The sequence below is a fragment of the Tinamus guttatus genome, unplaced genomic scaffold (genome assembly GCF_059628265.1).
Source record: "Tinamus guttatus ecotype Peru unplaced genomic scaffold, ASM5962826v1 Tinamus_guttatus_pri_ptg000198l, whole genome shotgun sequence".
NCBI lineage: Eukaryota > Metazoa > Chordata > Aves > Tinamiformes > Tinamidae > Tinamus > Tinamus guttatus.
The window spans coordinates 662,895-689,967 of NW_028288732.1; the positions used below are offsets into that span (position 1 = coordinate 662,895).

Here is a 27,073-nt window from a genome sequence, read left to right on the forward strand (position 1 = left end):
AACAGAGATTCTGGAATTATAGAGACTCTGACTCAATCAAAGTCTTTAAATCTCAGCTGGCCTAAATAAATAATGAAGAAGGGATGCAGCTCTTTGAAGAATAGTTGGTTATGACTTTATGCCTTGGCTTTTCTATTCTGAAAGCTGAGAGAGAGAGAAGCAAGTATTTAGAAGCCATACCTTTGTTATAATTATACAGGTATCTTACGAAGGTTTGGGTTATTTTTTTTTCTCTTTGTTAGGTGAAACTGGTGTTGGATAATCTCATGGAAGCACAAGCAAGTTTTGCTGACATTGGAGACAGCGTGACTCGAGTGGAGAACTTCTTAAAGGAGCAGAAACAACTGGAAGAGAAAGGACAGGTTTGCATTCAGTATCATATGCTAGCTGCTATAGATGTGTTCTTCCAGACAAATCTGTCAGTGTCCTTACACTGGTATCACTGTCCTTATACTCTATCAATGTCCTTATGCCATGTTCTGTTCTTGTGGGACATGATTTCAAATTACAAAACTAGGATCCTGATTTCTGAAAACTTGCATTACTACCTGGAAATATGGAAGCCAGATGAAAAACCTGCATTTCAAATCTATTGAACAAATCAGTAAGATGAATCAGAGGAGAGCACGCATGAACAAATGAAAAAGCCATGGATCTCTTTCTTAAGCAGAGAATTAAGATTCAGAAATACTGTGATTTTTGCCCATCTCTTTACGTTCAATCCTGAACGTAAATTAGAGTAATCTGCATTTCCCTTCCACTCAATGCTTGTTAGACACCTCTAATTACATCCCACCATGACTAAGCTTATGAATATGTGGTCAGTAAAATCAGTTGGAACATTTTCCAAAACATATCTTGAAAAATTAAAAAAAAAAAACAAAAAAAAACATTGGAAATCTGATAATTGCAAGTGAAAAATAATATCATTTGGGGTTATTGGGAACTTCACAGAAAAAAAACTTCATATATGAGTATCTCCAGTGTGAAAAACAAAGACATATGTTCCCCTGTTTAGAAAAGTAACTACTACATGGTTAGGTGTTTCTTAATCGAGATTTGTTCACAACATACCCTTAAAACCTTTTCTTCCATTTGATATTCATGCTATCAGGGGCAGCTCTTAGTCAGCTGAGACGGACAACTTACAAAAGGTGATCTAGTTTAAAATCATGTTTTGCCTTCTGTGAAATGAAGAAGTTCTTCTGTAGTTACAAGGGTCCAGCATGGAGTTCATAATAGCTGAGAAGAGCAGATGATTGAGTGTCACAAATCGTTTAAACTCACTTAGTTTGACTTTGCCCTGGAAACAACTAGGAATACTCATTAACAGTTGCGACGTGGTCTTCAATGCAAGTGTAAAGTAAGAGCCATCAGCTAAATGAATATTCCACATCTCTAGCTCCAGGTTATACCAGGGTTTGCAAAGGTGGGTTCTTGTTATTAGTCCCTTCAAGATCTAACTTTTATTTGTTCCTTATTAATTTCATAGGAACCTTTGGAGAAGGCCCAATCTCTAGCTCTTCATGGAGAACAGCTCATCCAAAACAACCATTATGCAGTTGACTCCATTAGACCAAAGTGTGTTGAACTCAGGCGTATTTGTGATGACTTTACCAATGAAACCAAGAAAAAATATGATATTTTGGGGAAGTCTCTTGAACTGCATAAGCAGTTAGATAAGGTAAGCGAACATAAGTAAGGTGAGTGAGTCTTCTCAGTGAACATTCCTGGTAAGGTTCTGCTGAAAATGGATGCATGGGTAATTTGGATGAAGGGAAATAGGTTTTACTCCTTTTTTCTCCATTTCATTCTGAAACTGCTACTATGAAAACTGTAGCTGTAGCTTCTCATAAATGTGGTCCTAAAACAGTAAGAAGTGGGATATAAAATTAAGGAAGAATTGAAAGAAGAACCAAACACATATTCTGAGCTTAAAAACAGTTTTCTTCTAGTTCAGTTGCTTTCATCTTTTTGTGATTTGACTAGAATAGAAAGCTAAAATGCTGAGTGTCTGTATGCTATTGCAGCCAAAACTGAAACAGGAATTACCAGAAAAATTCTGAGACTACCTTCTTTCGATCATTTTTAACCAAATTTTAGACCTAAGAAGTTTGGGGGAGTTCTGATTCAGTTCAAATATCCACTTTGACTTTTAGATAATTGTGTGGCTTTGAAATGTGGCACGCAGCATCAGTTTGTGACACTGAAATGAGATAGCATAGCTGAAAGTTTCGATTTGCAGCAATCATAGTAACACTCCACTTTCTTGCTCAGAATCTCATTATTATTGCTTTACATGTTAGGGGGCCATCTATCCCATGAGACCTGAATTCGATTTACTATTGCTCTATGTTGTTAGGTGGTGTGAGTTGTGGCCAGGAGCTGTTGAGTGCTATGAAGTAATATTCATTCCTCTTAGTGAGTTATAAGGGCAAATTAATATTTCATAAGGTAGAAGCAACATTTCCCAACATGGGCTGTCAGTGATGATGGATACCTTGTTGTCCCCTTTTTTCTTTAAGGCAAGCCAGTGGTGCGAAGCTGGAATCTACCTCTTAGCTTCCCAAGCTGTGGACAAATGCCAGTCACAAGAGGGAGCTGAAACTGCACTCGTTGAAATTGAGAAGTTCCTGATGACAGCTAAGGAACACCAGTTGTCTAACCCTAAAGAGTTCTATAATCAGTTTGACATGATCCTCACCCCAGAAATAAAGGTAAAACACCTCAGACTGAATGCATGCATTCAGGTAGAATTTCAAAGTTGCATTTCACTTGTACGTGACAGAGCAGTGGCTTGTGCTTTTTGAGTGTGCTCAAACATACCTCTTTTGATAGTGAAGCATTATAGGGCACTGAGGTGAGCAGTGGGGATGATACCTTTTACACATGGGAGTAGTCCCAGAACACACAAGTGATTTTTCTTCAGGGTAATGCTGCAAAGACTGCATGAGGCATCATTTCACATGGTGAAGTGAGGTCTGTGAAGAGTGCATGGGCTGTGTTAACACTGAAGTAACACAGCATGGTCTTCAGCTAGTGCACCTTGTGTGAGTGGTGGGTGCAGAAGTCCTTTCTGAATCTAGCACTGGCATTTATCTACTGTTTGCATTTTCTTTCCCTAGGCCAATGCCCAAAGGATACTACAGAAACTGGAAGATGTACAAGAAATGTTTGACAAGAGACAAGTGAGTCTGAAGAAGTTGGCAGCCAAACAGACTCGGCCAGTGCAACCCGTTGCCCCACATCCCGAGTCTTCCCCAAAGCGAGGATCACCAAAGACGACTAGACCAGCCGGAGTAGGTACGTGCCATGCAGCTGCTTTCAAACACACACCCGTGTTTTGTCCCCATGGTCATGCTTAGTTTTTGTCATCAGAATGAAAACTTGCATTTGATTTTCAATGTCGGCCTTGGTAGGCCCAGACATGAAAAATGAATGTGGAGTATCTATTGCTGCAAGCATACAAAGGTGAGTCAAAAACATTTCAGGCTCTTCATCCTAGGCCCAGTCTGCAGAGTGCATTCCTATGCTATTTCTTAATATATCTTATACAACTAATTCTTTCTGGAAAACCGGTAACAGGTTAGTTGCAGGCAAGTGTATAAAGTAAGCATCTTTTACACTGCCTGTATTGTAACGTGAATAATTGGCTTTAAAAGATCTCAATAACCTCAATATCAATCAGATAATACAAAGACTAATGAAGGTATAATTAGTGACATTGACTCATCCGTGTGATTTCCTGTTCTTTTACTTTCCTCTTAAGAAAATATTTATTCATCATCTGGTGTCGTCCTTTACTAACCATAAAATTTGAACGTTGCCTGTTAGGAATTTACAGAAAGTTTCAAATTTTAAGTTAGCATGTGCCTTTAGCTAAAATAACTGTTCTCTGTAAAAAGAACGTGGGTGAAGCTAGTTTAAAATAGTGCATCTTGGAGGCCAACCCGCAGGCCTGGGAAGGGGTTTTCTCTTTTCAGCAAACGTGGTTAAAAGATTTTTGAAAATAGAAGCGTAGGGTTTTTTTAAAAAAAGGGGAACATTTATCAGAAAGCCTTGAAAGAGTAAACTGATGTGCATGAGGACCATGCATTAAGCTTCGCTTTCTCATCAGGAAAATCAGGCAAGCCAGTAACCCAACCCTTTTGCTTTCTTGAGTTTTTATCACATGCTCTTACAAACGTTCCTGTTGTCCCTCTCCACTTCCCAGGTCTCATTCTCTGTGGCCAAGGAAGATGATCTGTTTCCAGCTCTCTTGCCCGCTTCACAATAACCGCATTTTTTCCCCAAAATGTATCAATGCTGGCTAGTGGTGTTCTAAAAAATACAGTTGTCTCAAGTGTGGTTTTACTAGTGTCTTAAGGCAAGCTAAAACCACAGTGCTCTTCAAGTTTTGCTTTGCTGCCCACATCCTCCAGCCATATGTTTCCCTCTTCAAATGTCATTAGGAATCAAGTAGCTGTGTGATTTTTGTTTCACTGTGAAAATTCAATGAACTAACTAAGAAAAAGCAGTTACTTTTCTGTTGTGTGAGCTAGGAAAATTTAGGGAACTCTGAAGATCATCTGTTGCAATCACCTGCTCAACGCAGCACTGATTTCAGAACTGATCAAGTTGCTCAGAACTCGTCTCTGTAGGTGGGATCATGGGTTTAGAGTGACCTTCAGCAATTGTGAAATTTTACCTCTAGGCTAAAAGCTAAGTCTGGTGGTTCTGGTCATGCAGTGTCTGTGCTTGTGTTTCTCGAACTTCTGTTTTGTCAACTTTTCTTGCCATTTTTGAGCACCTGCAGATTTATTATTAAACTTTTGTTACCTTCAGTAGTAGTTAATAGCCAGAGCACTTCCCAGCGCTGGAGTAGCTCTGGGAGCTGTTATGACCTCTCTTTTGCAGAAAGGAAGCTGGAGCACAGAGCAAGTGATTTGTGAAAGAGCTTTCACAGCCTGAGTCAGAAATATGGCTGGGAGTAGAAACAGGGACACTGAGTCCTATTCCAAGCCTTGGAAATGAGGCTGTGAAAATCTGTTCTTCTTGAAGCTACCCTCTACTGGACTTTCCTCTGTGCCTTTCATCCACAGCTAGGCTCACACTTACCCATTCTTCTTTTTCAAGCTCTCTGAGAACAATTTACATATTGTAGTCCATTAATTTTCTCTGAAGATGCGTTTGTGTTAAATAGTAACCATGCACAGCTGCTTTATGGGAAGCATAGCTCTTCTCTGACTCTTGGGATAGTACCAGTGGGTTCTGCACGAACGCAGAAGTCCCACTGCCTCCGTCACAGTCTGCAGTCAGGGTTTAGATATGGGGAGAATTTACTGGGCATAGTCTTTAAAAAAAAGTAAGAGGCTGAGATTGCCTTCTTGGAATAGATTTTGTAACTCATTATTATTTGTGACCCGGGACATACCTGTATATTGGTAAAATCTTATGAAACAGGAACAGGCAGCAGGTAACTACCATGTTCCTAGGCTAGGTGAAGAAGGAAACAGGCAAAGGCAATAAAATGTGGTCAACAGAACCAGGTGTCCAGAAAAAAGGCTCTTGCCCATATAACAACACCAGGGCAGCAGCTATCTGTGAATTTTGTTTTGTTTTGTTTCTATCTTGTTAATTCTCCATTTCCCTAACAAGGAATGGCAGGGAAAATTCAATGCAATTCAAAGTGCTAATGAAAGATCTTAAAAGGTGTGAAAACTCAAGCAGGAAACCTTTTGCTAATGTAAATGTGAGACACTTTCTTTTGCATGTAAATAGACATGGGTGCACACGTGCAGAGCTGATCCTACATACAGGACAGATTTCTACCAAGGGAAATGATTATGATCATCAGTTTGTTGGGGCTGTGCCCCACAGGAACCTTGGCAGGCTCTTACCTTAGTCACATCCACAGAGCAGCAGCTCAGAGCTGCCCCGGGACCTTTTCCTCGTGCAGGTTGCACCAAATGCCTTTCTGTGGAACTGGAAATTCTGAGGCAACACTTTAAAATCATCCCATTTTTGCTTGAAGCTTTTTGCTTCCCAAATGCATTTGTGAATTCCCCAGGAAGGAGCCTGTCCAGCACTGTAAAACCAGGACTAGAACTACCATGATCCCCATTGATTTGCAGATGAAGCCAATTGGATTTGGTGGGAATTTTATCTGTGGGAATCTGATTAAATATTCACAGATCAACCCAGAAAAACCTCTGCTATTGTTTCAGTAGCAAATGCTTTGAAAATCTTTAAAGTCATATATATGGCACTTTGAGAAGTTTGTTTATGCCTAGCAAGAGCTGCATGAATACAACTAATGGCAAAACTTGTCCCTGTGTGTGCTGGAGGGAAAGAGATGGCACCTGATGAGGAAAGTTCTTCACTGAAGTTCCCTTCTAATGTAACAGGTAGCTTTGGTTACGTGTCTGTGAGCTGCATTTCTGCACAAAGCTCCTTGGCTGCGGGGAATTGGCACAGGCCCCCACAGTCCATGCAGGCTCGTGGTGACTATGGGTTGTCAAGCGCAGTGGGATAATCCACGGAGCCATACAGGATAATATAAGCTCTTAGTGCTGGCTGCAATTAGCATTTCTCTGTTCTCATTTGCTGGTAATCCTGCCAGGCTTCAACTCTGTGGAATGAAACTTTCCCAAAGGGTATCTGATTAAACCTGACGTTTTCTTGGAAAACTTTGACAATATACAGTTCATGCCCCTCAGACTTGGAAAATCTTTTTGTTTTAGTTACCCTTGTGGCAAGAGCAATACCAAGTAGTTTTGTCCTTTTTTAAAGTGCCCAGATATAGCAGCATTAGCAAAGCCTGCGAAAAAAGCAACCCCCAAAGCCTCAGCTCCTGCACCCTGGCTGTGTGTGAACTTGCTGCGCTTTGGCTCCTGGAGTCTCATTTCCTTTGCTGTCAGCAAAAATGTGAAGCCTACAGAAAAGAAAGTGTTTCTTAGCCCGCTGCGTTTCCTTTGAATATGATCCCGCGGCAGCTCTGCCCCTCTTAATGCAGGGCAGCGTCAGGCTCCTGTTCTCCCCTCTTCTTGCCCCCAGTGCAGGGTTCTTCTGACTTCTTGTGTCAAAACCTACGGTCACATAACTGGAGGGAGCAAAGGAGGGAACTGAAAACCCCCAGCATGGGATTTTTTTGTCTGGTTGGCCAGGTTTTGGTTAGCCCAGCTCCCTGAACAGCCTCCTCATGCAGTTGCCTAAAGAGCAGTGCTGACAAAAAAGAGGGGAGAGAAGTGCATGGCCAGGGAGCAAAGGGACCACGGTACCAGCCCCCGCTCAGAGGGGTTCGGGTGTCCCCAGGTCACAGTTCCTCCTGCTGCTTTGCCCCTTCTGCATGGGGAAGAGAAGCTGGCACTGCAGGGCAGAAGCTTCCAACCCTGCTAAATACCCGTGTGGGTGTTAACGTGAGTCAACTTAGTGCAGTTTTGGGAGTTTTGTTTTTAATAATTTGTATCGCTAAATTAAAAAAAAAATCTCCATCAAAAGGACTGTGAAAGGCTGTGAAATCAGAGCGGGCAGGCGGGCGCTCCTGAGCGTGTGAAGCACAGCCCTCTGAAACTCTGAAAACTCAGTTCTAAAGATGTCAGGTTGGTCCTCCAAATTAGTGGTTTCTTTTCTGGTTTTGTCTGAGAAATTTGGAGATCTCGGCAGGTATGATAACATCTGTTACCTCTGAGTATTGTGAAGCAAGAAAAAAAAAAGCCAATTATTTTCAGAGCAGGGCTCGGAACAGCATACAGATAGTAAGGCTCTGGTCCCCCAGGGAAAATTGCAGATAAATCGAAATAGTGAATAGCTGTTCATAAAGTAGGTGTTTTGATTCCATGCACTGAATCGAGCAGAGGTCCTTAGGGAGAGAAAATAGTATGTGTGCTTGATGTTTTATCAAGATACCCTAGCAGGAGGAGGAAGGGGGCAAAACCAGCGTTCCACATGTAGCTTTACCTTTGGCATCTCTTGTATTCTGAGTGCTATAAAATGTTCACCCGGGGATTTCTTTTGTGTGCAGCATAAATGTGAAATACAGGAGCAAGAAGTTGACATTTCTGTGAGCTCATTAGGCAAGTAACATGTTTAGCATGAAACCCATGACTCACACTGCAGGCATGCGGGAAAGCCAGCCTGGAACATGAACTTCACATGGGGCAACACAGCTGGAGCCTTTGCAGTCCATCAAATAATAAAACCCAAACTGGTTCCATCTCACTCCAGTGTATGTGACTGCTCATTGGATCTGTTCCAGCATTCCTCACAGTCACTAATGCATAACACTCACTAACCAGGAACATCTGGATAGAGGATAAAAGCAGAATATCTTGCAAGTGTCTGGGGATGTGTGCAGGGGAAGTGAAGCAGCAGAGACATTAGCTGACTCAGAAAAGGCTGCGAATGTGATTTCTATTAATGGTTCTTGGGAAACCACCAGTTTCTGTAGCTCAAGATCCTTCTATAAAAGAAGCAGAGAGAATGAAAAGATGCTTTTAATTTTGTGTTTGTAGGGCTGCTATTGTGTTCGGCCAAGTCTGAGCAAACCGAACAGTCTGTCTCCTTACAGAAGAATATTCCATGTACAGCAGGCCTCGCTCTCCTCTTCTTATATGGGCAGGTTTTCATGGGATTTGATAGCAATTGCTAGAACACACAAGTATAGATTATATTGCCTAAGAATGGAAAAGACTTTTTGTCAAGTTGCTTGATGCTGAACCTTAGATGCTCTGGAGCTTCTCTGGCTCCCCAAGCAGGTGGTTTTGTCATCACCAGCACTCAAAGTCTCTATTAAGTCATTATCTCCCAAGCATGATCCTGTGGGGCACCAAGCCCCAATTAAGAGTGGCGCAGACTACTCCTTTCCATGCTTATTCTTCGAAGCTTGCATGCTTCGAATATTCACCTTGCAAGTGCAGGGTGGGTATCGTAATCCCTGACCACGGAGTCCTTGTCTTTTGCCAGCTGCTGAGTTATGTTTGCTCCAGGAGGAGCAAATTTGAGCCCGGTTGCCCAGATGGACTCACCCAGCTGTCACCGAGCACCTGGAAGCTGCTCTCACTGCACGCAGTTCTGCCTGCCCCTCGTCTCTGTGTGATGCAGTCTGGTGAGAGATGAACGTCAGGGACATCCTGTCTGCTCCTGTGTTTCCCCAAGGCTGGGGAAATGGCTGGAAACAAAGCTTTCCCCCCAAAGCAGCACAGCAGTTTTCCTTACTAAATTTATTTCTGCCCCGGAGTGCTGGAGAGGCTACAAAGCAACTCCAAGCACATGAGCCTGTTTCCTTTCCTAGCAGCTTCAGGGACAGCACTGCCCATATTGCCACTGCTGGGGGTTATGGGGATAAGTGATGGGATAAACCATAATGTTGTCTTTGTTGTGCAACTTATTCATAGAAAACTAGAAAAGCAGCATCAAAGTCACATTGGAGAAGCAAAGTGGTGCTCCAGGTAAATGCAAGCAATAAACCCAAATGTTGCTTTGCTGTAATTATCAATAAATATCAATTTATTATTATTATTATTATATTATTATTATATATAATTATAATTATATATTTTATAACTATTATATATTATTATATTAATATCAATATCAAATTATCAATAAATTATCAATTACAATAAAAACGCTGCTTCTGCATACAAAATCCTTTAACGATCTTTAAAAGCCACACTGAGCAATTGCAAATATTGTCCAGTTGAAAATAAAATCTTTTAATACTTGTTATGCAGAGGATATGATGTGCTGCAAAGCAAGAGGATGCAAACAGTCCTGCATCCGTGCAGACCTTACCGGTAGACAGTTTTGCAGCCTCTGCCATTGGCCTTTCAGTAGATGTTTTTCAGTTGTTACATTTTCTTGAAGGACAGGCAGTGAAACCTTCATTACAGCTTTCTCAGACATTCAGTGCAGAAACAACTTTGAAACTGGCAATTTCACGGGATACTTGAAGTTTCCCTTTTGAAATATTTCCCGTTCCACGGTAATTACTGCAGTAATAACTGGCAGGTATTACGGCTGTTTCTTCCTAAAGGTCTCTAGGAGCTCTTGAAATACAGTGACACGCAGCAGTCTCTGGATATGGGCCTGCCAGTTCCCTGCTTTGAATTCACTTCAGGATCGAATCGGTGGGAGTGAGTTTGCTGTGTCAGTGTGAACCAAATTCCCCTCCCTGAAATGCAGGCAGTCGGATTTGATTTGGTCCTTATCTTGCCTCTGCCTCCTTCCTTCTGGAATCCATCATGCTGATGAAGCCAAGATGAAAAGCTAGAAAATTGTCCTGTGCAATTTGCTGGATCAAGGAGCATCTGTGCGTGGGCTTCTTGTGAATGCATCACCTTTCACTGCAAACATCTCTCTTTCCTTAGATCAGCTGGAGCTTTTTGATTTTTTTTAAGTCACAGTCCAGACATTAAAGTCGTGATTTCCTCATTTTTCTGCTGACTGCTTTTAGCCAGTATTTCACACTTGCATCAATCATCCCTTCAAGCTAGAAACCTTTCTGACTAATGGATAGTCAAACAACTTACTCGGTATTGCTGACTGTGCTGTTCTAAGACCAACTTATGTTTCCTGAAGTTATTTCCTCTGCCTCTGTTCCCTTTAATAACACATGTTCAGCACATATCAGACTCTGGGATTGGCTTTGTAAAACAATCCAAGTGACTGAACCCAGATTTACGTAGGGTCACTGGATATTGACAGCATTTCTGGGCTATCCAGGAATTCTAAGGGAAAAAGAAAAAGACTGATTAGAAACTTGGTAGGTGTGGGCAGGTGCATATGAAATAATGTCTTTTTTTAAATCAAATAGGGATTTTTGTTTTTGACATTTCTATTTTTCAAGATAAAGATAGGCTATAGTTAGGAGATGCATTAGAGGATAACATTTCTCAGTGTGATATGTATGATCACAGCCTGAGTCTTGTCAAGGTCTTGGTAGATAAGACTTTAGGGCTAAATAGAATCATCGGGATGCACTAACACTGAAAACAGTGTTTTTACCGATGCCTATTGGCACTTTACTTGAGGATTCTTTGGAAAAAAAAAAAAAAAAAAGGTAAAAGTGCCCATTTGAAAATGTATCAAATAGTCCATGAAGATTGGTAGAAAGGTAGAAATCCTCTTCCGATAAATTGGAAACTTATGAAAAAACACAACCACAAGGACAAATAGCTTATACTTGTTGCATCTTGTCTGTCTTTTCCTTGTTTCCACATGTCAGTACAGCATTTTAAGGGTGGAATAACAATATCTTTGAGAGAGCAATTACTTCATGAAAAGCTTTCTTTTGTAGAAGGCATCTATTGAGAGCAGCACTCAAAACCAGAACCACCCCCCTGCTGCACAGTCTAGTAAGGAGTGATGGGGGAACCAAATAGCATCGACATCTGCGTTTCAGCTCAGGCCTGGGAACCAGCAGCACCTTCTACCAGTTGCCCACAGCCACTGGTGGCTGCCAGACTTGGCTGTTTCGTTGCAGCAACTTTCTAAAAGGGAGTTATTGTGAGGAGGTAACAGGCATGACGTGCACAGTGCCAACTCCCTGTGGGATTCGGCATGCTGTGAAAACGGGAAGATTCAGGAGAAAAAAAAAAAAGAGATGAGTTATCTTAATTCTTTCCCTAGCTGTATGGGAAGGCAGTTGAAAACACATTTCTAAGGGTAGAGAAATGTTCTGTTGTCACTGTTGGTGAGGCCAGTATCTTATATCCTTCTAACTGCACATCATTTGGGGAGCTTGTGCTTATTTTTAATGCAGAAACAAGTAAATTAAATGACAGGGTCATTCTAAAATCGATCAACACATAAGTGTATTTATTAAAGGCTTTCACTGTGCTCTTAAATGAATCTCTTGATACTATCCATATCTTTCCCATTCAAAAGCAATCCAGTTTCCCTGGGAACTAGGTTTTCCACCTCTTAGCCCAGGTTTTCTAATGATTCTTTCTCTTTGATTCCTTTAGCTACCAATAGGAGGTCTACAGAAATTTCCTGCCCTCCAAAGTCCATCTCCGAGGTCGAGTTATCAAAAAAGAAAAATGTTAAAAAGACTAAAGGCGGAATTAAGGTAGGAATATCATCGGTTTGGGGACGTTCTGTATTGTGAGAGAACACAAAATAGTTAAATTAAGGTCAACATGCTTATAATTAAGAACAATTGTGCGGAAAAACAAGTAGACATCACTTCCAAAGGATGAAAGGGGAAATGCAGGGAGAACATCCAACTATAACACGTTAAAGTGGATCCAGTGTCCCTTCTTCCTCATACCATGCATCATTTTGTTCCCAAAACAGGCATAATTTCCCAACTCCTCTTAAGTTAAGATGTATTATGTTCAGAATTTTACAAAGTTATACATGTTTTCCCTTTTCAAGTATTTTCTTTCAAGGACAATTTCTACCCAAAGTAGTAAAGGATGCTCATGTAATACTTAAAAATGAACCTGCAAACAGAGAAAAAAAAAAAGAAAACAAAAAATCCACAATTACCTATTTGCTGTGTGGTCAAAAACAAGAAAAACCTGTCAAACGCAGGCAACACCTCATTTGTGCTTATTTCAAATGTTTGCTTTTAGACCATGCAAACATACTTTTGCAGAGAGGTAGCAGGAATCCCACTGAGGGTGTAGTCTGCATGTTTCTGTGCTATGGATGTATGTCATAACTTTGCTAATATCTATTTAATTTGCCAATATCTAATTTCAAGAGTACCTTCTACTTTGCCAATATCTACTTTAATTTCAAGATTACCAAAAGTAAGTAGAATAAATAAAGAATTACATAAAGCAGAACACACACAGTGCCACTCACAACCTTTAAAATAACAATATTGCTTTGATAAACTTGCAGCCTCTCTTCCCTTACTCTTACCTTAACCATTCATATTATCAGCTCTTTAGGGCAGCATCTTATGAGATTGGCAAAAAGCGCTATTGAGGGCAGTTCACAGAACAACCCTCGTATGTTCTCACTTCTTTCTTATTTTATGGTTAAACCAGTAACACTCACACACTGCTGCACTACATTCTATAGCAGTTTAATCCTGTCAGCACAAATATTCCACATTAGAATCAGCTGTTTGAAGGAGTTATTTGGTTTTTTTCCTGGGGAAGAGGAAGGTGTCAGGCAGGGGTGTAGTGTTACCCCAAAGGACTGAAAGGAAAAAGTGCATCAAATCTCTATCTGGCATGATCCTACATTTAATTTTATCTTTTGATATAAGCATTAAGAAAAAAAGTGCAAGATACTTGCACCTAACTCCTCTGCTAAATGTAGCCTTTGCTTGCTCATATATTTTATTTCCCTAAAGCTGGAAAGCAAAAATGGATTTTTTTAATGGCCAAAAGAGCCTACAGTTTTGGCAATAAGCAGAGGCTAAAATCTGGTTATTAGAAACACAAGGTTGGTCTCACCTTTGTTGAAACCCAAAGGGAAGGCTGACTTTGGGACTCATCAGTACTGGCAGTGACCACTTACCACCCTCCCAAGTAGGTGTATACCACAGAATGGTACAGGCTTTGTGAAAATACAGTCATTCATTTTTAGGTCTATTTTATAAACTGCAATATATATTTCCCCCATCTTTCCCTTCTGTTGTAGGCACAGCACTTGCACTTCTAAAAGTGTGGGTTTCTTTCTTTTTTTTGTTAACATTCCTGCACCATTGACTGTTTAGGATCTATTTTTAAAAAATAATTAACAAATCAGAGCATCAGCAATTAAACTTCCTTACTTTTAATGTGTGCTTTCCTTTCAGATTGAAGTGATGCATGAAGCGAGCCAAGGAGGGTCGAGCAGGGTGCTGGTGATGAGCGAAAGCGATGAGAACCTGTCGACGAGGAGGAGGTAGGACCAGGCCCATTTCTGGCTGCCTTAAAATGCAAAAACTTACATTTACAGCACAGGCTCAACCACCTCTTTGAAGTTAACAGATACATGCAACAAAGTCACTGCAATGCTTATAACCATGCATTTATGCAGGATTTATGGGTTTTGTGCCACCCTCTGCCTTTTTGGTGTTAGAAGTTTTAGGAAGGGGGTGTGAGAAATCAGTCTTCAGAAAATTCATTAGACTCAGCCTTACAATGTCTTGGTGAATTACATGTGTATCAAAAAGTCTTGTGTTTAAGAAATGCAGTATTTGACTATCTGCTTCTGAGGAGCTCCTGCTTTTGAACTACACATGCTAGTCCTGCTGTCTTCTCTTCCCAAAGCTTTGAGGAAGAGACACTGAACAATGTCCTCTACCACTAAAGGCCTAAAGTCACAGTGTAAGAAAGGTTCCAGGCACATCCAGTCCTGGTTGGGCTGCACTGCCTCCCATGCAAGCAGGAGGAAACCCAAATTAAAACCCAACCCAAACACCCACCCACCTGCCCCCTGAACACACCCAACACAATCCCCAAACCCAACCCTGTGACCCAGCTCCATCTACTTCCTTCATTTTCTTCTTCACCTTAATTTAGACGATGAATTTATACTCAAGCCACACCACTAGTTCACCCAGGTATTGCCTGAAGTTGCAAAAAGTTTATAAAAAACTAGTTGGCTTCAGTATTATGAACTGATCTGAGACATAAAAATGCACCTCACTGAGTTTTAAGGGTCTTTTAGGTGTTCATGTACCCTATAAGAAGTAACACTGCAATAAAAGTACTGCCCAGCACACCAACAGCTAGTTTTTTGAACTAGGCCAAATTCAATTTGAAATAGTTTATTTAGAAAGAAGGCAAATTAATTCCCTGCCCTTTACAAAAGATGTGTATTTGAACAGAGTATTTGAATTTGGGAATTAAACATTAACCAATTAAGCTTCTAATATTTGGCATTTTTTCTTACAACTTTGGACTGGAAAGAAAGGAAAAAAAATGTTCTCTTTTCCCTCCTCTTGGAAACACCTATTTTGCATTTTGTTCCAGGACAGGTTTGGTTCAAGTTCACACAAAGGAAGGTTTCAAGCCTTAATTATCATAAAAGGTTTAAAAAGTTAAAGTTAAAAAAAAGCAGAGAGCAGTAACTGTCAGCTACAAACAATGCAACAATAGATTTAAAAAGAAAACCAAAAAGCTGGTAAATAAAAAAAGTTTTTATTCAAAACAAGTTTTACAAAACAATTATCTTTTGTGGTACAGAACAAAGTTTAAGAATAAATATTGCATACTTCTGTATAAAAATTAGTAATATCAAAGGGAAACTGATGCAAACCAAACAGGTAAAAACAACTTTAGAATTAAACATGCTGTGCAACAACATCAAAACTGTTAATGAGGAGTGACCATTCAGGCTGATAGTTTTATTTGTAGAAGTAAAACCTGACAGCCCTGCATTAGAGCACCAACCATAACTCTTGTTAAAAGAAAACATTTCCAGAAAAAGGTGTACAAATCCTACACCAGTGTTCACAACCAAAAGTAAGAAGTTCTCTAGCTTCTCCATTCTTTGGAAGGAGTGCCTTCATGCTTTTCTTGGAATTCACTGCCGCAAAGTCAAATGCAAACTACAAACATCAAGGCCCTTTTAAGATGGAGAAACAATCCAAATGAACAAAACCCCCTCAAACTAGCTGTAAAACAAAGTATTTCAATGGTCAGAAGTGACTTTCATTTAATATCAAGCTATTATTTAATTTAAGCAGCATTTTAGATGGTAGCTAGGTAATTATGCCACAGAAATGTAAGCACTTTAGCTTTGCTTGTATGAGTCAAAACCCCAAAATGCCAATGCCTACTCATGCTGGAAGGACTGGAGTCTTAGTACACTTTAGATAAATATATATACTGCATACAAGGACATTCTTTTCCTACAGTGAACAGGTATATTATGTAGTGCAGTCTCACTATATAGCTTATTGATTCAACTTGGGTCACAAGTTAAGTTATCAAAGACCTGATAAGGAGACTTACCTTCAATGCTGAGTACTATCTTCTCTATATGTATATTCATTTCTCTATACAAGCTGATTATAGCTCTATTTTAATCATGTCAGTACTGCAATCAATCTGCTTAGGCAATAACAAGTTGGATTTGTTTTTATGTGAATATTTTAAAGTATTCTTTGGAATAATAACTTTAATCATTTAGACACTGAGGGTATGCAGTTTTTGTCAGTTCTTCATATCCTGAACATTTGGGTTTTGGAATGGTGGATGCTTACTCTTTTCCTTCTCAAAAAAAAAGCACAAAACACCCACACACTTCAAGAAAGTCACATATTTCACTTAACTCTAGCAGCTACCTAGCAGCCATCTGAAATGACAGATTGGAGAAGAGGCAGCAAGTTCACTCCTGGATTTTGTTTAAATTAACATTAGCCATTCATACCATTACAACCTTAGCACAACTTCAAGAGTAGTAGAAATTTTTTAAACAAGGTTTACTACTCACAGCTTAAAATCAGCATTTAGTTTAACTGTTTCTGAAATAAAGTTAGAGGACACAGTTTAGGCACTTCACTGCTCTCACACGGCAGGAACAGCAATAAACTTTGGGGAGAAAAGGCTAATGTTAGACACCTTAAAATCAAACACTGCCCCTGCAGTTTTTGTATACTGCCACAATAGATCCAGAAAAAACTGACAGATGGTTGTTGGTTTCCAAGCTTTTGGCTCGTCACCACCACATGCTAAATTACTCATTCAAGCTCTAAGCAGCAGTTTCCTGACACAGTCCACCTGAAACTCATTCCTGTCAAATCTCTTCCCAAGCAGTATCTGACTGTACCTTGGGTGGCCTGTGTATCCACTTTGAAAGCTACCACAGGTTTGGCAATCAGCAACCTATCCCAAGAGCCTGTAAAGACACTTAGAGATGCAAGGAAAAGCAGCACAGTCCTTCCAGAACCTTGTTTTTACGAGACTTACACAGCACCACAGTATCACTTAGTTTTATCCCAATTTACAACGCAAGAGCATTTGGTTCATCTTAGAGGTAAAGATTAACACTGAAATCTATTCAAGATGGGGGATTTTCTGGTACAAGCTATTTCGAGGTTGTAAAGACCATCTTGTGCTTAAAACTTCTGAAAAAGTGTTAGTGGTTTTGATTTGTGTATTGAGTTTCTGTGGATCACCATCTCCCTATCCCTTCATTGTGAAGTCAAACTTCTGAAGTGCATAAAATAGCCTCTGTTAACTCAGGCACAAAGTTTTGCTCTTTAAGTTCATTCACATCTTCCCAAAAGCTGTAACGAACCAGATTTCTGGAGAAAGGAAAGTCAGTTACAAACTTTTGCTTGGCTTTCACCATTAGAACCACAAACGTGGGAAAGCAGAAGCCGTGTTAAAAGATATTCTTACAGGATTTACCTTATTTGCTAATCAAACATTAGAGTATTTGAATATACTGCTTCAAGTTTTCAGAAGGCAGAGAAAGATTAGCAAAGTCACTGACATAGGTAAACTAGATTTTGATCCTTTCAAGCTCACTCCCAATCTAATTGGGGGATATATGTTACTTAAAAGAACCAACTTGGAGGGTGCTCAAACACAACTTTCCCACTGCTGGGGCTTGGGGAGCTCAGAAATGAGGTTGTTGCAGGTCTTCACTTACAGCACTGCTTGTGGGTTACACAAATCAAGGGTCATTTTCTACATAACATTTAGAAATGGTCAAGATTTCTATCCACTCTACATTGGCTTAAACTGAAGTAGTAGTCCCATTCCTTGTGTCAGAAGTTAATTCTTGTTTTGAAAGTTCTACGTTTTGATACACCCTTTTTAAAAAGGCAACAACAAAAACAACGGGGCTTAGCTTACACTGAAAGACTGAAAAATTCAAAGTAACCAGCATTTTCATTAATTTCAAAGTCTGGAAGTCAAATCCATTTATAGTTCATTTAACGATCACCTAATCCAGACCTGTCTCCCTTGAAGACTAAGAACAAGCCACAGAAGCTGGAGTACAGTAGAGAGCTATTCAAATAACAGTTTCCAGACAGAACTTGGGACCACCCTCTCCATCTCCCCCAAAAAGATATTCACATTTTAGTTTTACCTCTTTCCACATTTACACGGACTTTGAATAAACAGCTAAAGAGTTGTTGCTCCATTTTGGCTCAGTGGATCTTCAATGCAGATATTCAAGTATTAAGAGAATGCAGCTGAACAAGGATATGTGTCCTCGTAGTATAACTTACAGAGAAGCACAATATTAACTATTTTGCAATATATTCTACCAAAAAACCCAGAGGAAATCCTCTTAACATTGGGATCTGTGGCCTGCTTCCAGAGCTGGTGAAGGTCATCTACATGTCCATGAGATGTCATCATTTTGTTATAAATGCAGGGATGATATGGAGCCTTTCCTTCCCCTGAAAAAAATACATGGTATTGTGGTACAATTCCCATTTTATTGGCACAGAGACCCATGAAAACATCATCTATGTAGAGACTTGTATTAAGAGTCTGTGAAGCCTCATATACCTTAGCTGCTACATCACTTGATATTACATAGGCAGCTCCAGCTGTGTAGTCTGGATAAGAGGGCCACTGATACATTTCATATGGCACATAGTATTTGCTACTCTTGTCTCTTACGGGAGGGGATCCACGATGGACACGGCCAATCCAGAGATCTTGGACACCCATCTGCGCTAGACTTTGGAGATAGGCAACAAGATTTGGCATATGGATAAATATGTCATCATCTGCAGACATGATGAACTTGGCGTGAGGACAGTAGGCATTCACCCAGCTAAACTGCAAGAGTAATTTAAGAGTAAGATTGTGAAAAGTGTCTAAGAAGTCTTGCTGAATCAAGTCATTGTATTGCTGGTCTTCCACCTGAAGTTTTCTTTGCAACTGTGCTCCCATTGGTCGTCCCAAAGCAAAGAGTGTTTTAATGCTGGCATTAAGTTGGGAACGAACATACTTCTCATTACCCCACGTTTGTCGAATTGCGTCCCTCCGATGACGGTTTTCGGGGGACGTCTTCACAAACAGCAGGAGAAGGACGTCCTGCTGCCAACACTTCTGTTTGTGGTTGATCAAGTACTGGTAGCTTGCTATCCTGTCCAAGTTATCCCTTCTGATAGACAGGCTGTTGTTCACAAAGTTGTAGCTATTTATGAGGTATCTGTACGAATAGGACTTCATATGGCTCACAATGCTGTTATCAAATGGCCCCCAAAAAATCATGAGACACAGTACAAAGCAAGTGGCAAAGATCTGCAAAAACTGGCATTTTCTGACTCTCCTGGGATTAACAAACATTCTGAGGCAGTTCCTGCAATCCCAATTCCCGTTCAGGATCGGTGTTTACAGCGCTCGCGTTTCCGTTTTGGAGGACAGAGCTGTCCCTTTACGACAAGCGTCCATGGTGAGGCATGGTGTCGTCGTCCCTCACTCAGTATCCTTGTAAAAGCGGACGCGATGGCGGGTTTCACAACTCATCTTCCTCAAACATGTCTCCCCTGGAGCAGGGGCACACAGGCAGCTCCAGAGAAGGGTCCCTGCGGAACAGCCTTCCTCCTCTACGGCATCCTGGCAGCAACGTTTCCACACAGAGGTCTCGCGCCTTCCCTCTGCGGCAGCAATCACCTACAAGTTTTAAGAAGGGTGAGAGGGGGAAAACAGTGTTAGCAAGCTGCCATTACCTCACCCAATTTCACATTTTGTCAGTGAACAGAAGTGACCGTCCCGATATCCCCACCTGCCCCTCAGAAAAAGCAGGCAGCAAGTAACAACACGTTGCCCGTGGCACGCAACAAGCGTGAGGGAGGCTGCCGAAGGGGAACTTGCTTCCCTTTGGGCACAGGGCTACTTCCTAAGAAAACCCACTGTAATCACAGAGGAAAACCCTGCTCCTTCCGCCCTCCCAGGCGATGGTGCTGCTCTGGCTGGGGCTGAGGGGTGACACCGCAGCCACCCCCTGCTCCTCAGGGAGGCAGGAAGGGACAAGGCCGCGCGCCGGCCCTGCCTGCCACCGCCCTGAGGGGAAGGGCGGGAAGGCGGCAGCAGCACCTGGGGAGACCCTGCCCCAGCCACCCCACCTCAGCCACCGCCAGTGCCTGTCCTAACAAAAAGCCCCTTTAAGGCACTGATTGACTGTACTCAAACATAGTAGCTTCAGGCCTGTGCTTTTCCCCCCACAGCATGAGGCAGGAAGTGGAGTTTGGGTTACAGACGTCACAGTTACGCGTTACATGTCAGCTACCAGCCAGGGCTGCCAACTGTTGGAGCCAATCTTACTTGGGCCGTCCCTCTGGCACAACTATGCCAACGCTCCCAGACAGAAGTCCTGGCATTAGACAGAAATATCACAGGGTAACGCCCAAGTTGCACCTTCTTGCCCAACAGTTTGGCAAACTCAGTTCGAGTCAGTTTAGTAGATGGGAGAGCTGAAACAAGGACAATTTAGCCCAGAGGAGGAGCTACTACCAAAAAAAATCAGAGACTAACCAGGGTGAACTCCAAGCCAGATATTCAGGGTTACCACCATGAAGAATGGCACCCCGCTAGCTGAGTGCCACTGCACACAAACACAAAAGGAAGAGAGCACGAGCTGCCTTTATTACATTAATAGCTACATGCAAAACAAACATTTGAGAGTTTTACCCATTTGAGGTCTTGTGACTAGACAGCAATGGGAGGAAACAACCTAAATGAAGAAAGCTCAGTATGATAGTCTGGTTTTGCATCTAATGCAAGGAAGGGGCCCACTGTTCAAAGCGGGCACCACAGATTGCTGCAGCTAAGGCTTGCCCATGGCAGTGCAAAACAGAAAAGCTGTATGGGCAGTTTGGGGAATAGAAGCAAGCCAGCACTTTTTATAGTATCAGTTTAAACCCTTTTTATTTTGGAAACATAGAAGTTAAACAATGCACCTCCACCAAGTTAAAAACTCAGCAGCTTTACAATAGTGCGCTACTGCAAGGCTTACTCCTGTGTCAGCTGCAGAGCACAAACACAAGCAAGAAGCTGGGGTGTTACAGAAACCTAGGTATCAGATTGCTCCTTTTGGAGGAATTGGTTTGAACGTATCTACTATTTCTTGAAAAGTGGTGATAAGTTTTGTTGCCCCCTAGCCCTGCATAGCTTCTTTGGCACTGGTTTCTCAAACTCCAGGTAAACTTGGCATGAACACTGCAGCAATGTCTTACCCAGTTTACAAAGCACACCTGAACTTATTGACACACATAGGAGCTGACATGGAAAATAAGGAAAGGTTGCACGCAAGACATTTGGCAACGACCAATCTTGGTAGAGTTGAGGCAAAAAAGGAGCAGCCTCAGCTTAAATGCCAGCTTGCTCCTAAACCTCTTGGGCTCTTTAAAAGCAGTTGACCAAGGCAATCTATTTAACCACTTGAAGCAAGCTTACCTCAGTAAGCATAGGAGTGCTTGTCAACCTCTATAGATACCACAGAACACTGGAAGTTCCCATAGAATTAGAGAAAAATCTCCTTACAAACAGCTTTAATTATGAGTAGAGGGGTAGTGAGGACAAAAGAGGGAGTAAGTTTGCAGCTCTTTAGCACCCTCTCCAGAGGAGTGAGAGATGCCAAAAAGAAAGGTCAAGACATTCCTTGAACTAACCACAAGTCTAAACTTTCTTTCCCCAGATATAGATCAGGCAGCAGCCATTCTAGCAGAGTTGTATCAGCCTTTAGTTGACAGAATTTGTTCAGGATTCACCTCAGCAACATGCCCTTCAAATGAGTTTTAAATCACTTAGGTGAACAGCACTGATGAAGCTTAAGCAGGAGTAACACCTTCCTCCCTCACAAAAAACCTCCTCTCATTGAAGGTGCCAATGCTGTAGTCGCTTGTTATCATAACTATGGCCTACTTGCACTAACAGTCATCCTTTAGGTTTGGGGCTGCTCTCCCCTCCCCATAGTAAAAAAGGGCAGGTTGAATCACCATATGAACTGTTCACTGCCAACTGAATCTCTTAATTGTAGGAGAGGGGGGAGAAACATGTTTTGAGTGTCATTTTTTCTGACTGCAATTAAGGTCCTTTGCCTCCTCGTGCACATTTTCCTACTTCTAGCTTGAAAACTTACACATACTCTCAGAGCTAAGAGAAAATGGGAGAGATGCTCTTAGTGTAGCTGCCTTCCCTTCAGGTACAAGACCTAAAGGTCAGAGCTGGGTATAGTCAGTCTCCCCTCAGCTGAAGGCTCTTCAAGCTTTTTTTCCACCCTGCAGCAATCCAACTTTCCCAAGAGGGATTTATTTACTTAACCTCACAGTATTAGCACAAGCATGACTGTTAGACATTTGAATGTAGAAGTGTCTACAATTCTGTATTTTGTATTATGTACCTATTCTGTGATGAAAGAGGAGCTGTTATGCAACAGAAAGCCTTCATAGTTCTTGAAGTGACCATTGTGTAAAGCAGGTTGTTATAGAGCTACTTGACATGTCCACAGATGTCAGTATTGGAGAGTGCATTTCAGCAGAGAAGCAGAGCAGTTTTGGAAGGTCCAGTGAGGAGACACAGACAAGAGAGGCTCTAAAACACCCACACACCTTAGATGGGAAGCACCAGAGACTCACTTGAGACTGCATAGAATCACAAAACTCAAGAGACACCCCAGTGTAAAAGATTTTCCTTCTACCCTAAGACAGGGCCTAGATAAGACCTCTCAGCAAGGACCCATCCACCCTGCTATGAAGTTTTTGTGGTACACTATACAGGTTGGACAATTAATCTACAACAGATCAGACTCCTCCTCCTTCCCACACACACATCTGTTTTAAGACAAAGGCTTTTTCCCCCTCCTTTCCCACAGAAGGGAAGTTATATTTAGATCACAAGAAGCTTTCCCAGAAAGCATTATTTTAAAGAACAACCATTCTTCTACCATCATCTTATAGAAACAAGAGTCTATTTCACATCAACTCTTGCAAAGTTTTTAAAGGTTTTTAAAGGTTAATACTTCTTGCTCCTACAGAAGCTTTAAGTTATTTAAAGAATGAATAGCAAATGTTTCCCTGCTTGGTGAAATACAGGCAGAACTGTACTTCTATTACGCTTTTTCCTTGCTGCAATGATTATCTTTTCATCCTGACACCTGCTTTAAGGCCCATCCCTTCTGTTAGCAGCACACAGCTGAGCTTTCAAAAGCAAAAGACCATTTGAAAAAAAAAATAATAATAATCAGATATTCATGAATTAGCTGCTCTAAAATGGATAAAGAGAGCATTCAGCTCTATAAGAGAGCACCTCAGATGTTATCAAGTTGCAGACTGAAGTCATCTTCAGCATCTAAAGAGCACAGTGATCTCCGTGTCTGCCTTCCCTCTGTTTTCCCAGAGAACAGTCAGGTCATTTAAGGGTGCAGGTCCCTGTGATGATGAACTCCATCAAAAGCTCACTGCTGTCAGAGGAGGCCTTGCACCCTGTCCCCAGCCCTGCCTTCTCATCCCCACCACACAAACCTCTGGCCTGCATCAACTCTGGATCTTACCTAACTTCTCAACACACTCATTCCTCCCAGTCCCTTTCCCCACCCCTAAGAAACAACCTTTTGACTCACTGCTGAAACACATGAGCTTTGGCAAGCTATTAATTAAGGCCAAGCTATATATAAGAACATAACCTCAGTTTGCATCAGGACTCAAGTATTAATGTTGTTAGAACTAGGTGCTGCACTTGTGGTTTCTAAAAATTTTCAATCTTATCTAAGACTACTTCCAGACTACTGTTCCTGAAGGAAGCCAGAAGCCCTGGGGCAGGCTCCTGGTCTCCAGATAGGAGAGCCCGGTCACACAGGCTACTCCAGGTTGGCCTCTCCAATAGCTGAATGGAATGTCCAGGTTAAGTGGCATCTCAGCAAGATGCTCCATCCTGCTGGAGAGCTTCAGCTGCCACATGGCAAAGGGAATGTGTCCACTGTGCTCAACCACAAAAGCAACAGAGCCGCACACTGCAGTTAAAATCCTAAAGGGACTAGGATGAGCACTGTCTAAATTTGAGTTCAGACAGATTTGTTAAGTCTAGCATAATGAGACTATTATAAAAACAGTTGAATTTTCTTGAAGTTTAAAGAAAATGTTTCAACAGGAGCTACAAGGTTCAGAGAACACAGGGTTTACAGTCCCTGTGTTTACAGGGAACACGGTCATAAGTTTTAAATAGAATTTAAATTCTATTAAATTACTTCATCTTCAGCAGTATTCATTTATATACTACTTGCACCAGATTACCAAAGAAAATCTAGCCTTGTCAAGTCAGCATCAAACAAGCCATCAAAACACAAAATTATTTATCAGGATTTCCCTTTCCTATCCCTGCTCTTTCAGGGGAGCATTAGATGGAAAGGTATTACAGGAACCTGAGAGGAGTAACAGACACTGAAAGTTGTGACCACCTCCCTCTCATTAATGCAGAATCAGTAGATATGAGGCAATCTATGAAATGTTGGTTTGCAAAGAAATTCAAGGCATAGCAAAGTACTTGAGTGAAGCATTTCAACTCCTTCAGGGCTGGGAGAACAAATAGGTTAGAAGAGTTTAATGTTGCCAGGAAGCAGGTGACTGCCAGCGAAGGTTTCATTCCTGCGGATGTTTTGCACTTGCTGCAACCATTGGGTGCAAAGGAAGATTTCTTTCATCCCCCCAGAAATGCAGCAGCAAATGTAGCTGCTATAAGCTAACCTCAGTGGAGACAACTGCCAAAAGACTTGCCCTCTTCTCTTATTCTGCATAAACATTCCAGTTTACTTTGAGCAGGATCTGTTCCCCTAGGCAGCTACTGTGCAGAGAACAGCAGAGGAGCAGGAGACCCCTTTCCATGGCAATCCACATTTATTAGACTGCAATTTTCAACAGCTTTGAACTGCTGTAAAAGACTCCCAAACAAGCTAGAATAAGGATTGCATTTTCCAGGAGAAAAGCTTCCAACATGCAAGTCATTTAGTGAATGAATTTGCATTTATTACACAAGTACTGACATGAAATTTTATGCTTTGAGTACATTAGCAACAGGCAGTTCCTTGCACTGCATGGTAAGGAGAAGTTTCTAAAATTTCAGAATCCAGGAGTGACAGGACTAGAGGCTAGATACTCTTAAACCCCTCCTATCTGAGAGGGGTTAAGCAAAGACTTAACTTCTGTGCAGGCAACTCAGCACACTAAGACACAACGAAGTTTTAGTGGTACCTGTCACACAGCCCATCACACACATCCGCTTTGGCAGACATGCGTGCTCTAATGTTATACTGAGCAGCAGCCTGCATTTACGCAAGCCCAGTCTGAAGTGCCAGTTTTGAAATGCCCAATCCATACACATTGCTTTCAATTCCCATGTAGTAAGGCAGAAGTACCCAGCAGAACAGCAGAGCACATTAACCACAGCTGTTAATGTTGCAGGGACTGGCAGAGCTTAAATATCAAAACCATTATCACACATTATCACAGCACTAGCATTTAAGCACCCTTAATATCTTCATTAAGAGGAAAAAGGCTCCATCTTTGTAGATATGCAGATATCGGGATCCCCAAGAACTGCCCATTCTAATAAACCACTTGATCAGAGCTGCTGTTTATTTCCGGTGATTAATCTGGAAGATAAGTTTTGTTTTGGCAGGACAAAAGCACATGGGCACGGACCTGTCTTTTCCTGAAGAAAGAAAGGAGAGAAGGGAAGTAAGGCTGTATGAAATGCCTGAAATGGCAACTTCAGTAACTGGAAGTAGTGTACAGCCCTCAGGAAAAGGTACCTTAGCTTTGAAATGAAGTCTAAGCCAAGTTGTAAGGAAACTGCGTAACAGCCAAGTTTGTTTTCACACGCAGTCATCACAAAGTGGATCCTTTTTTTAATGGGCACAGGGGAAGGAAGCCAGATCACCACAGTGAGGTGCAGCAAGATGGTGTTTTGCTTACAATCATGCACCTTACATGAGTCATGGAGGCTAACTGCAGCCAATTAAACACACCTAGTGACTTAATACAACCAGATCTCGCTTTGTGAGGGAACTTAACACTTCTGTAGCTTGTTTTAAACAACCAGTGCCCCATTGCTTAGACACAAGAGTGGGATTGGAGTTTTGATAGCTGCTTCCCCACTGTCACTCCTTCACATTTCAGGTCCCACTTCTAGACTTCCAGTATTACCACAAGCTAAGCAATGTCACAGATTAGGTAACCAGTGCTATAAGCTTTCTGTGACACCTTACAGGCACATAGCACATCTGTTTTTTTTTTTTTTTTTTGCTAATGAAATTACTGTAAACTTAAATACTGACGTTAAAAGGAACGAAGAAATAGCTACAAGGGAAGTTGTACTTTATGAAGGTGTGTCTAGCTCAGTATCACGTTCTTGCAGCTTGGTAACTGTTACAGTCTCAGTTGAAGGAGTAATGCCCTATCTGGGATGCTCCCTGCAGGATCTCCACCTGGGTGTTGCCTGAACATAACCAGGGAGAAACTTGCCTACTGGGCGTTTTAAGTCCCTTGCTCTTAATCTGTTGCTATCTAATGCTATTTGCTTAGCAGCAGGAACAGCCAGCCAGACCCCTTAATCACTTGTCACATCCACAGACACAGCTATCCCATAACAAAGCTGCCATTGCCACAGCACTACTATAAACTCTTAAGAGATCACCAAGAGCAAATATTGCTTAAGACACTTCAGCCTTTCTTGAATCCACAGATCTAAAGCCCTTGTAAGAACAGTCACTGCACACTCTGTTCCCTTGGTCCTTAAGGGAATTGTGTCTTGTCCCCTCTCAACCCCTCCTGTTCACTGCTGTAGGCAGCTGCCAGCCACTCTTAAGCTGGAAAAAGCAAGATAAATGCTTATTCTCCTTGAGGCTGAGGAAAGGGGAGGACAGTTATTAATGACCTTGTCTACTTCCAAGATAATCACCTCAAATAGGTTGTCTTCTTTCAGTATTAGGACATGAAACTATTTAAAGCAAGTGAGCAATCCATTTGACTGCATGTTCTCATCTTGTTTGCATTTGAACTTCAGTTATTTAGAGGATAATTCTTATCTGAGACAGTTCAGCACTAGTTTGTTAGAAGTGCTTCAGTGCATGCAAATGCAGTGCAAAAATGAAGACTCTAGATATTTATACATGTTAAGTTTGCTATGGAAGCATAAAGTCATTCATAAAGCACAATTATTAGTTAAGAAGTTAC

At 41.5% G+C, this 27,073-nt stretch overlaps 2 protein-coding genes across 8 annotated transcripts in view; one reads left to right on the plus strand and one right to left on the minus strand.

Annotated features, from left to right (window-relative positions):
• The window catches only part of MCF2L2 (MCF.2 cell line derived transforming sequence-like 2), a 135,004-nt gene that overhangs the window by 43,429 nt on the left and 64,502 nt on the right, over positions 1 to 27,073 (plus strand). For all 7 annotated transcript variants that reach the window (XM_088523851.1, XM_088523853.1, XM_088523854.1 and 4 more), the window contains exons 10-15: positions 243 to 362; positions 1,493 to 1,684; positions 2,526 to 2,717; positions 3,126 to 3,303; positions 11,949 to 12,052; positions 13,742 to 13,830. In XM_088523851.1, coding sequence (XP_088379977.1) covers positions 243 to 362; positions 1,493 to 1,684; positions 2,526 to 2,717; positions 3,126 to 3,303; positions 11,949 to 12,052; positions 13,742 to 13,830 — 875 coding nt within the window. The remainder of the gene's footprint in view (positions 1 to 242; positions 363 to 1,492; positions 1,685 to 2,525; positions 2,718 to 3,125; positions 3,304 to 11,948; positions 12,053 to 13,741; positions 13,831 to 27,073) is intronic.
• B3GNT5 (UDP-GlcNAc:betaGal beta-1,3-N-acetylglucosaminyltransferase 5) lies at positions 17,766 to 19,310 on the minus strand. The gene has a single exon (XM_010225575.2). The coding sequence runs from the start codon at positions 19,191 to 19,193 to the stop codon at positions 18,069 to 18,071; it is 1,125 nt and encodes a 374-aa protein (XP_010223877.1). The 5' UTR covers positions 19,194 to 19,310; the 3' UTR covers positions 17,766 to 18,068.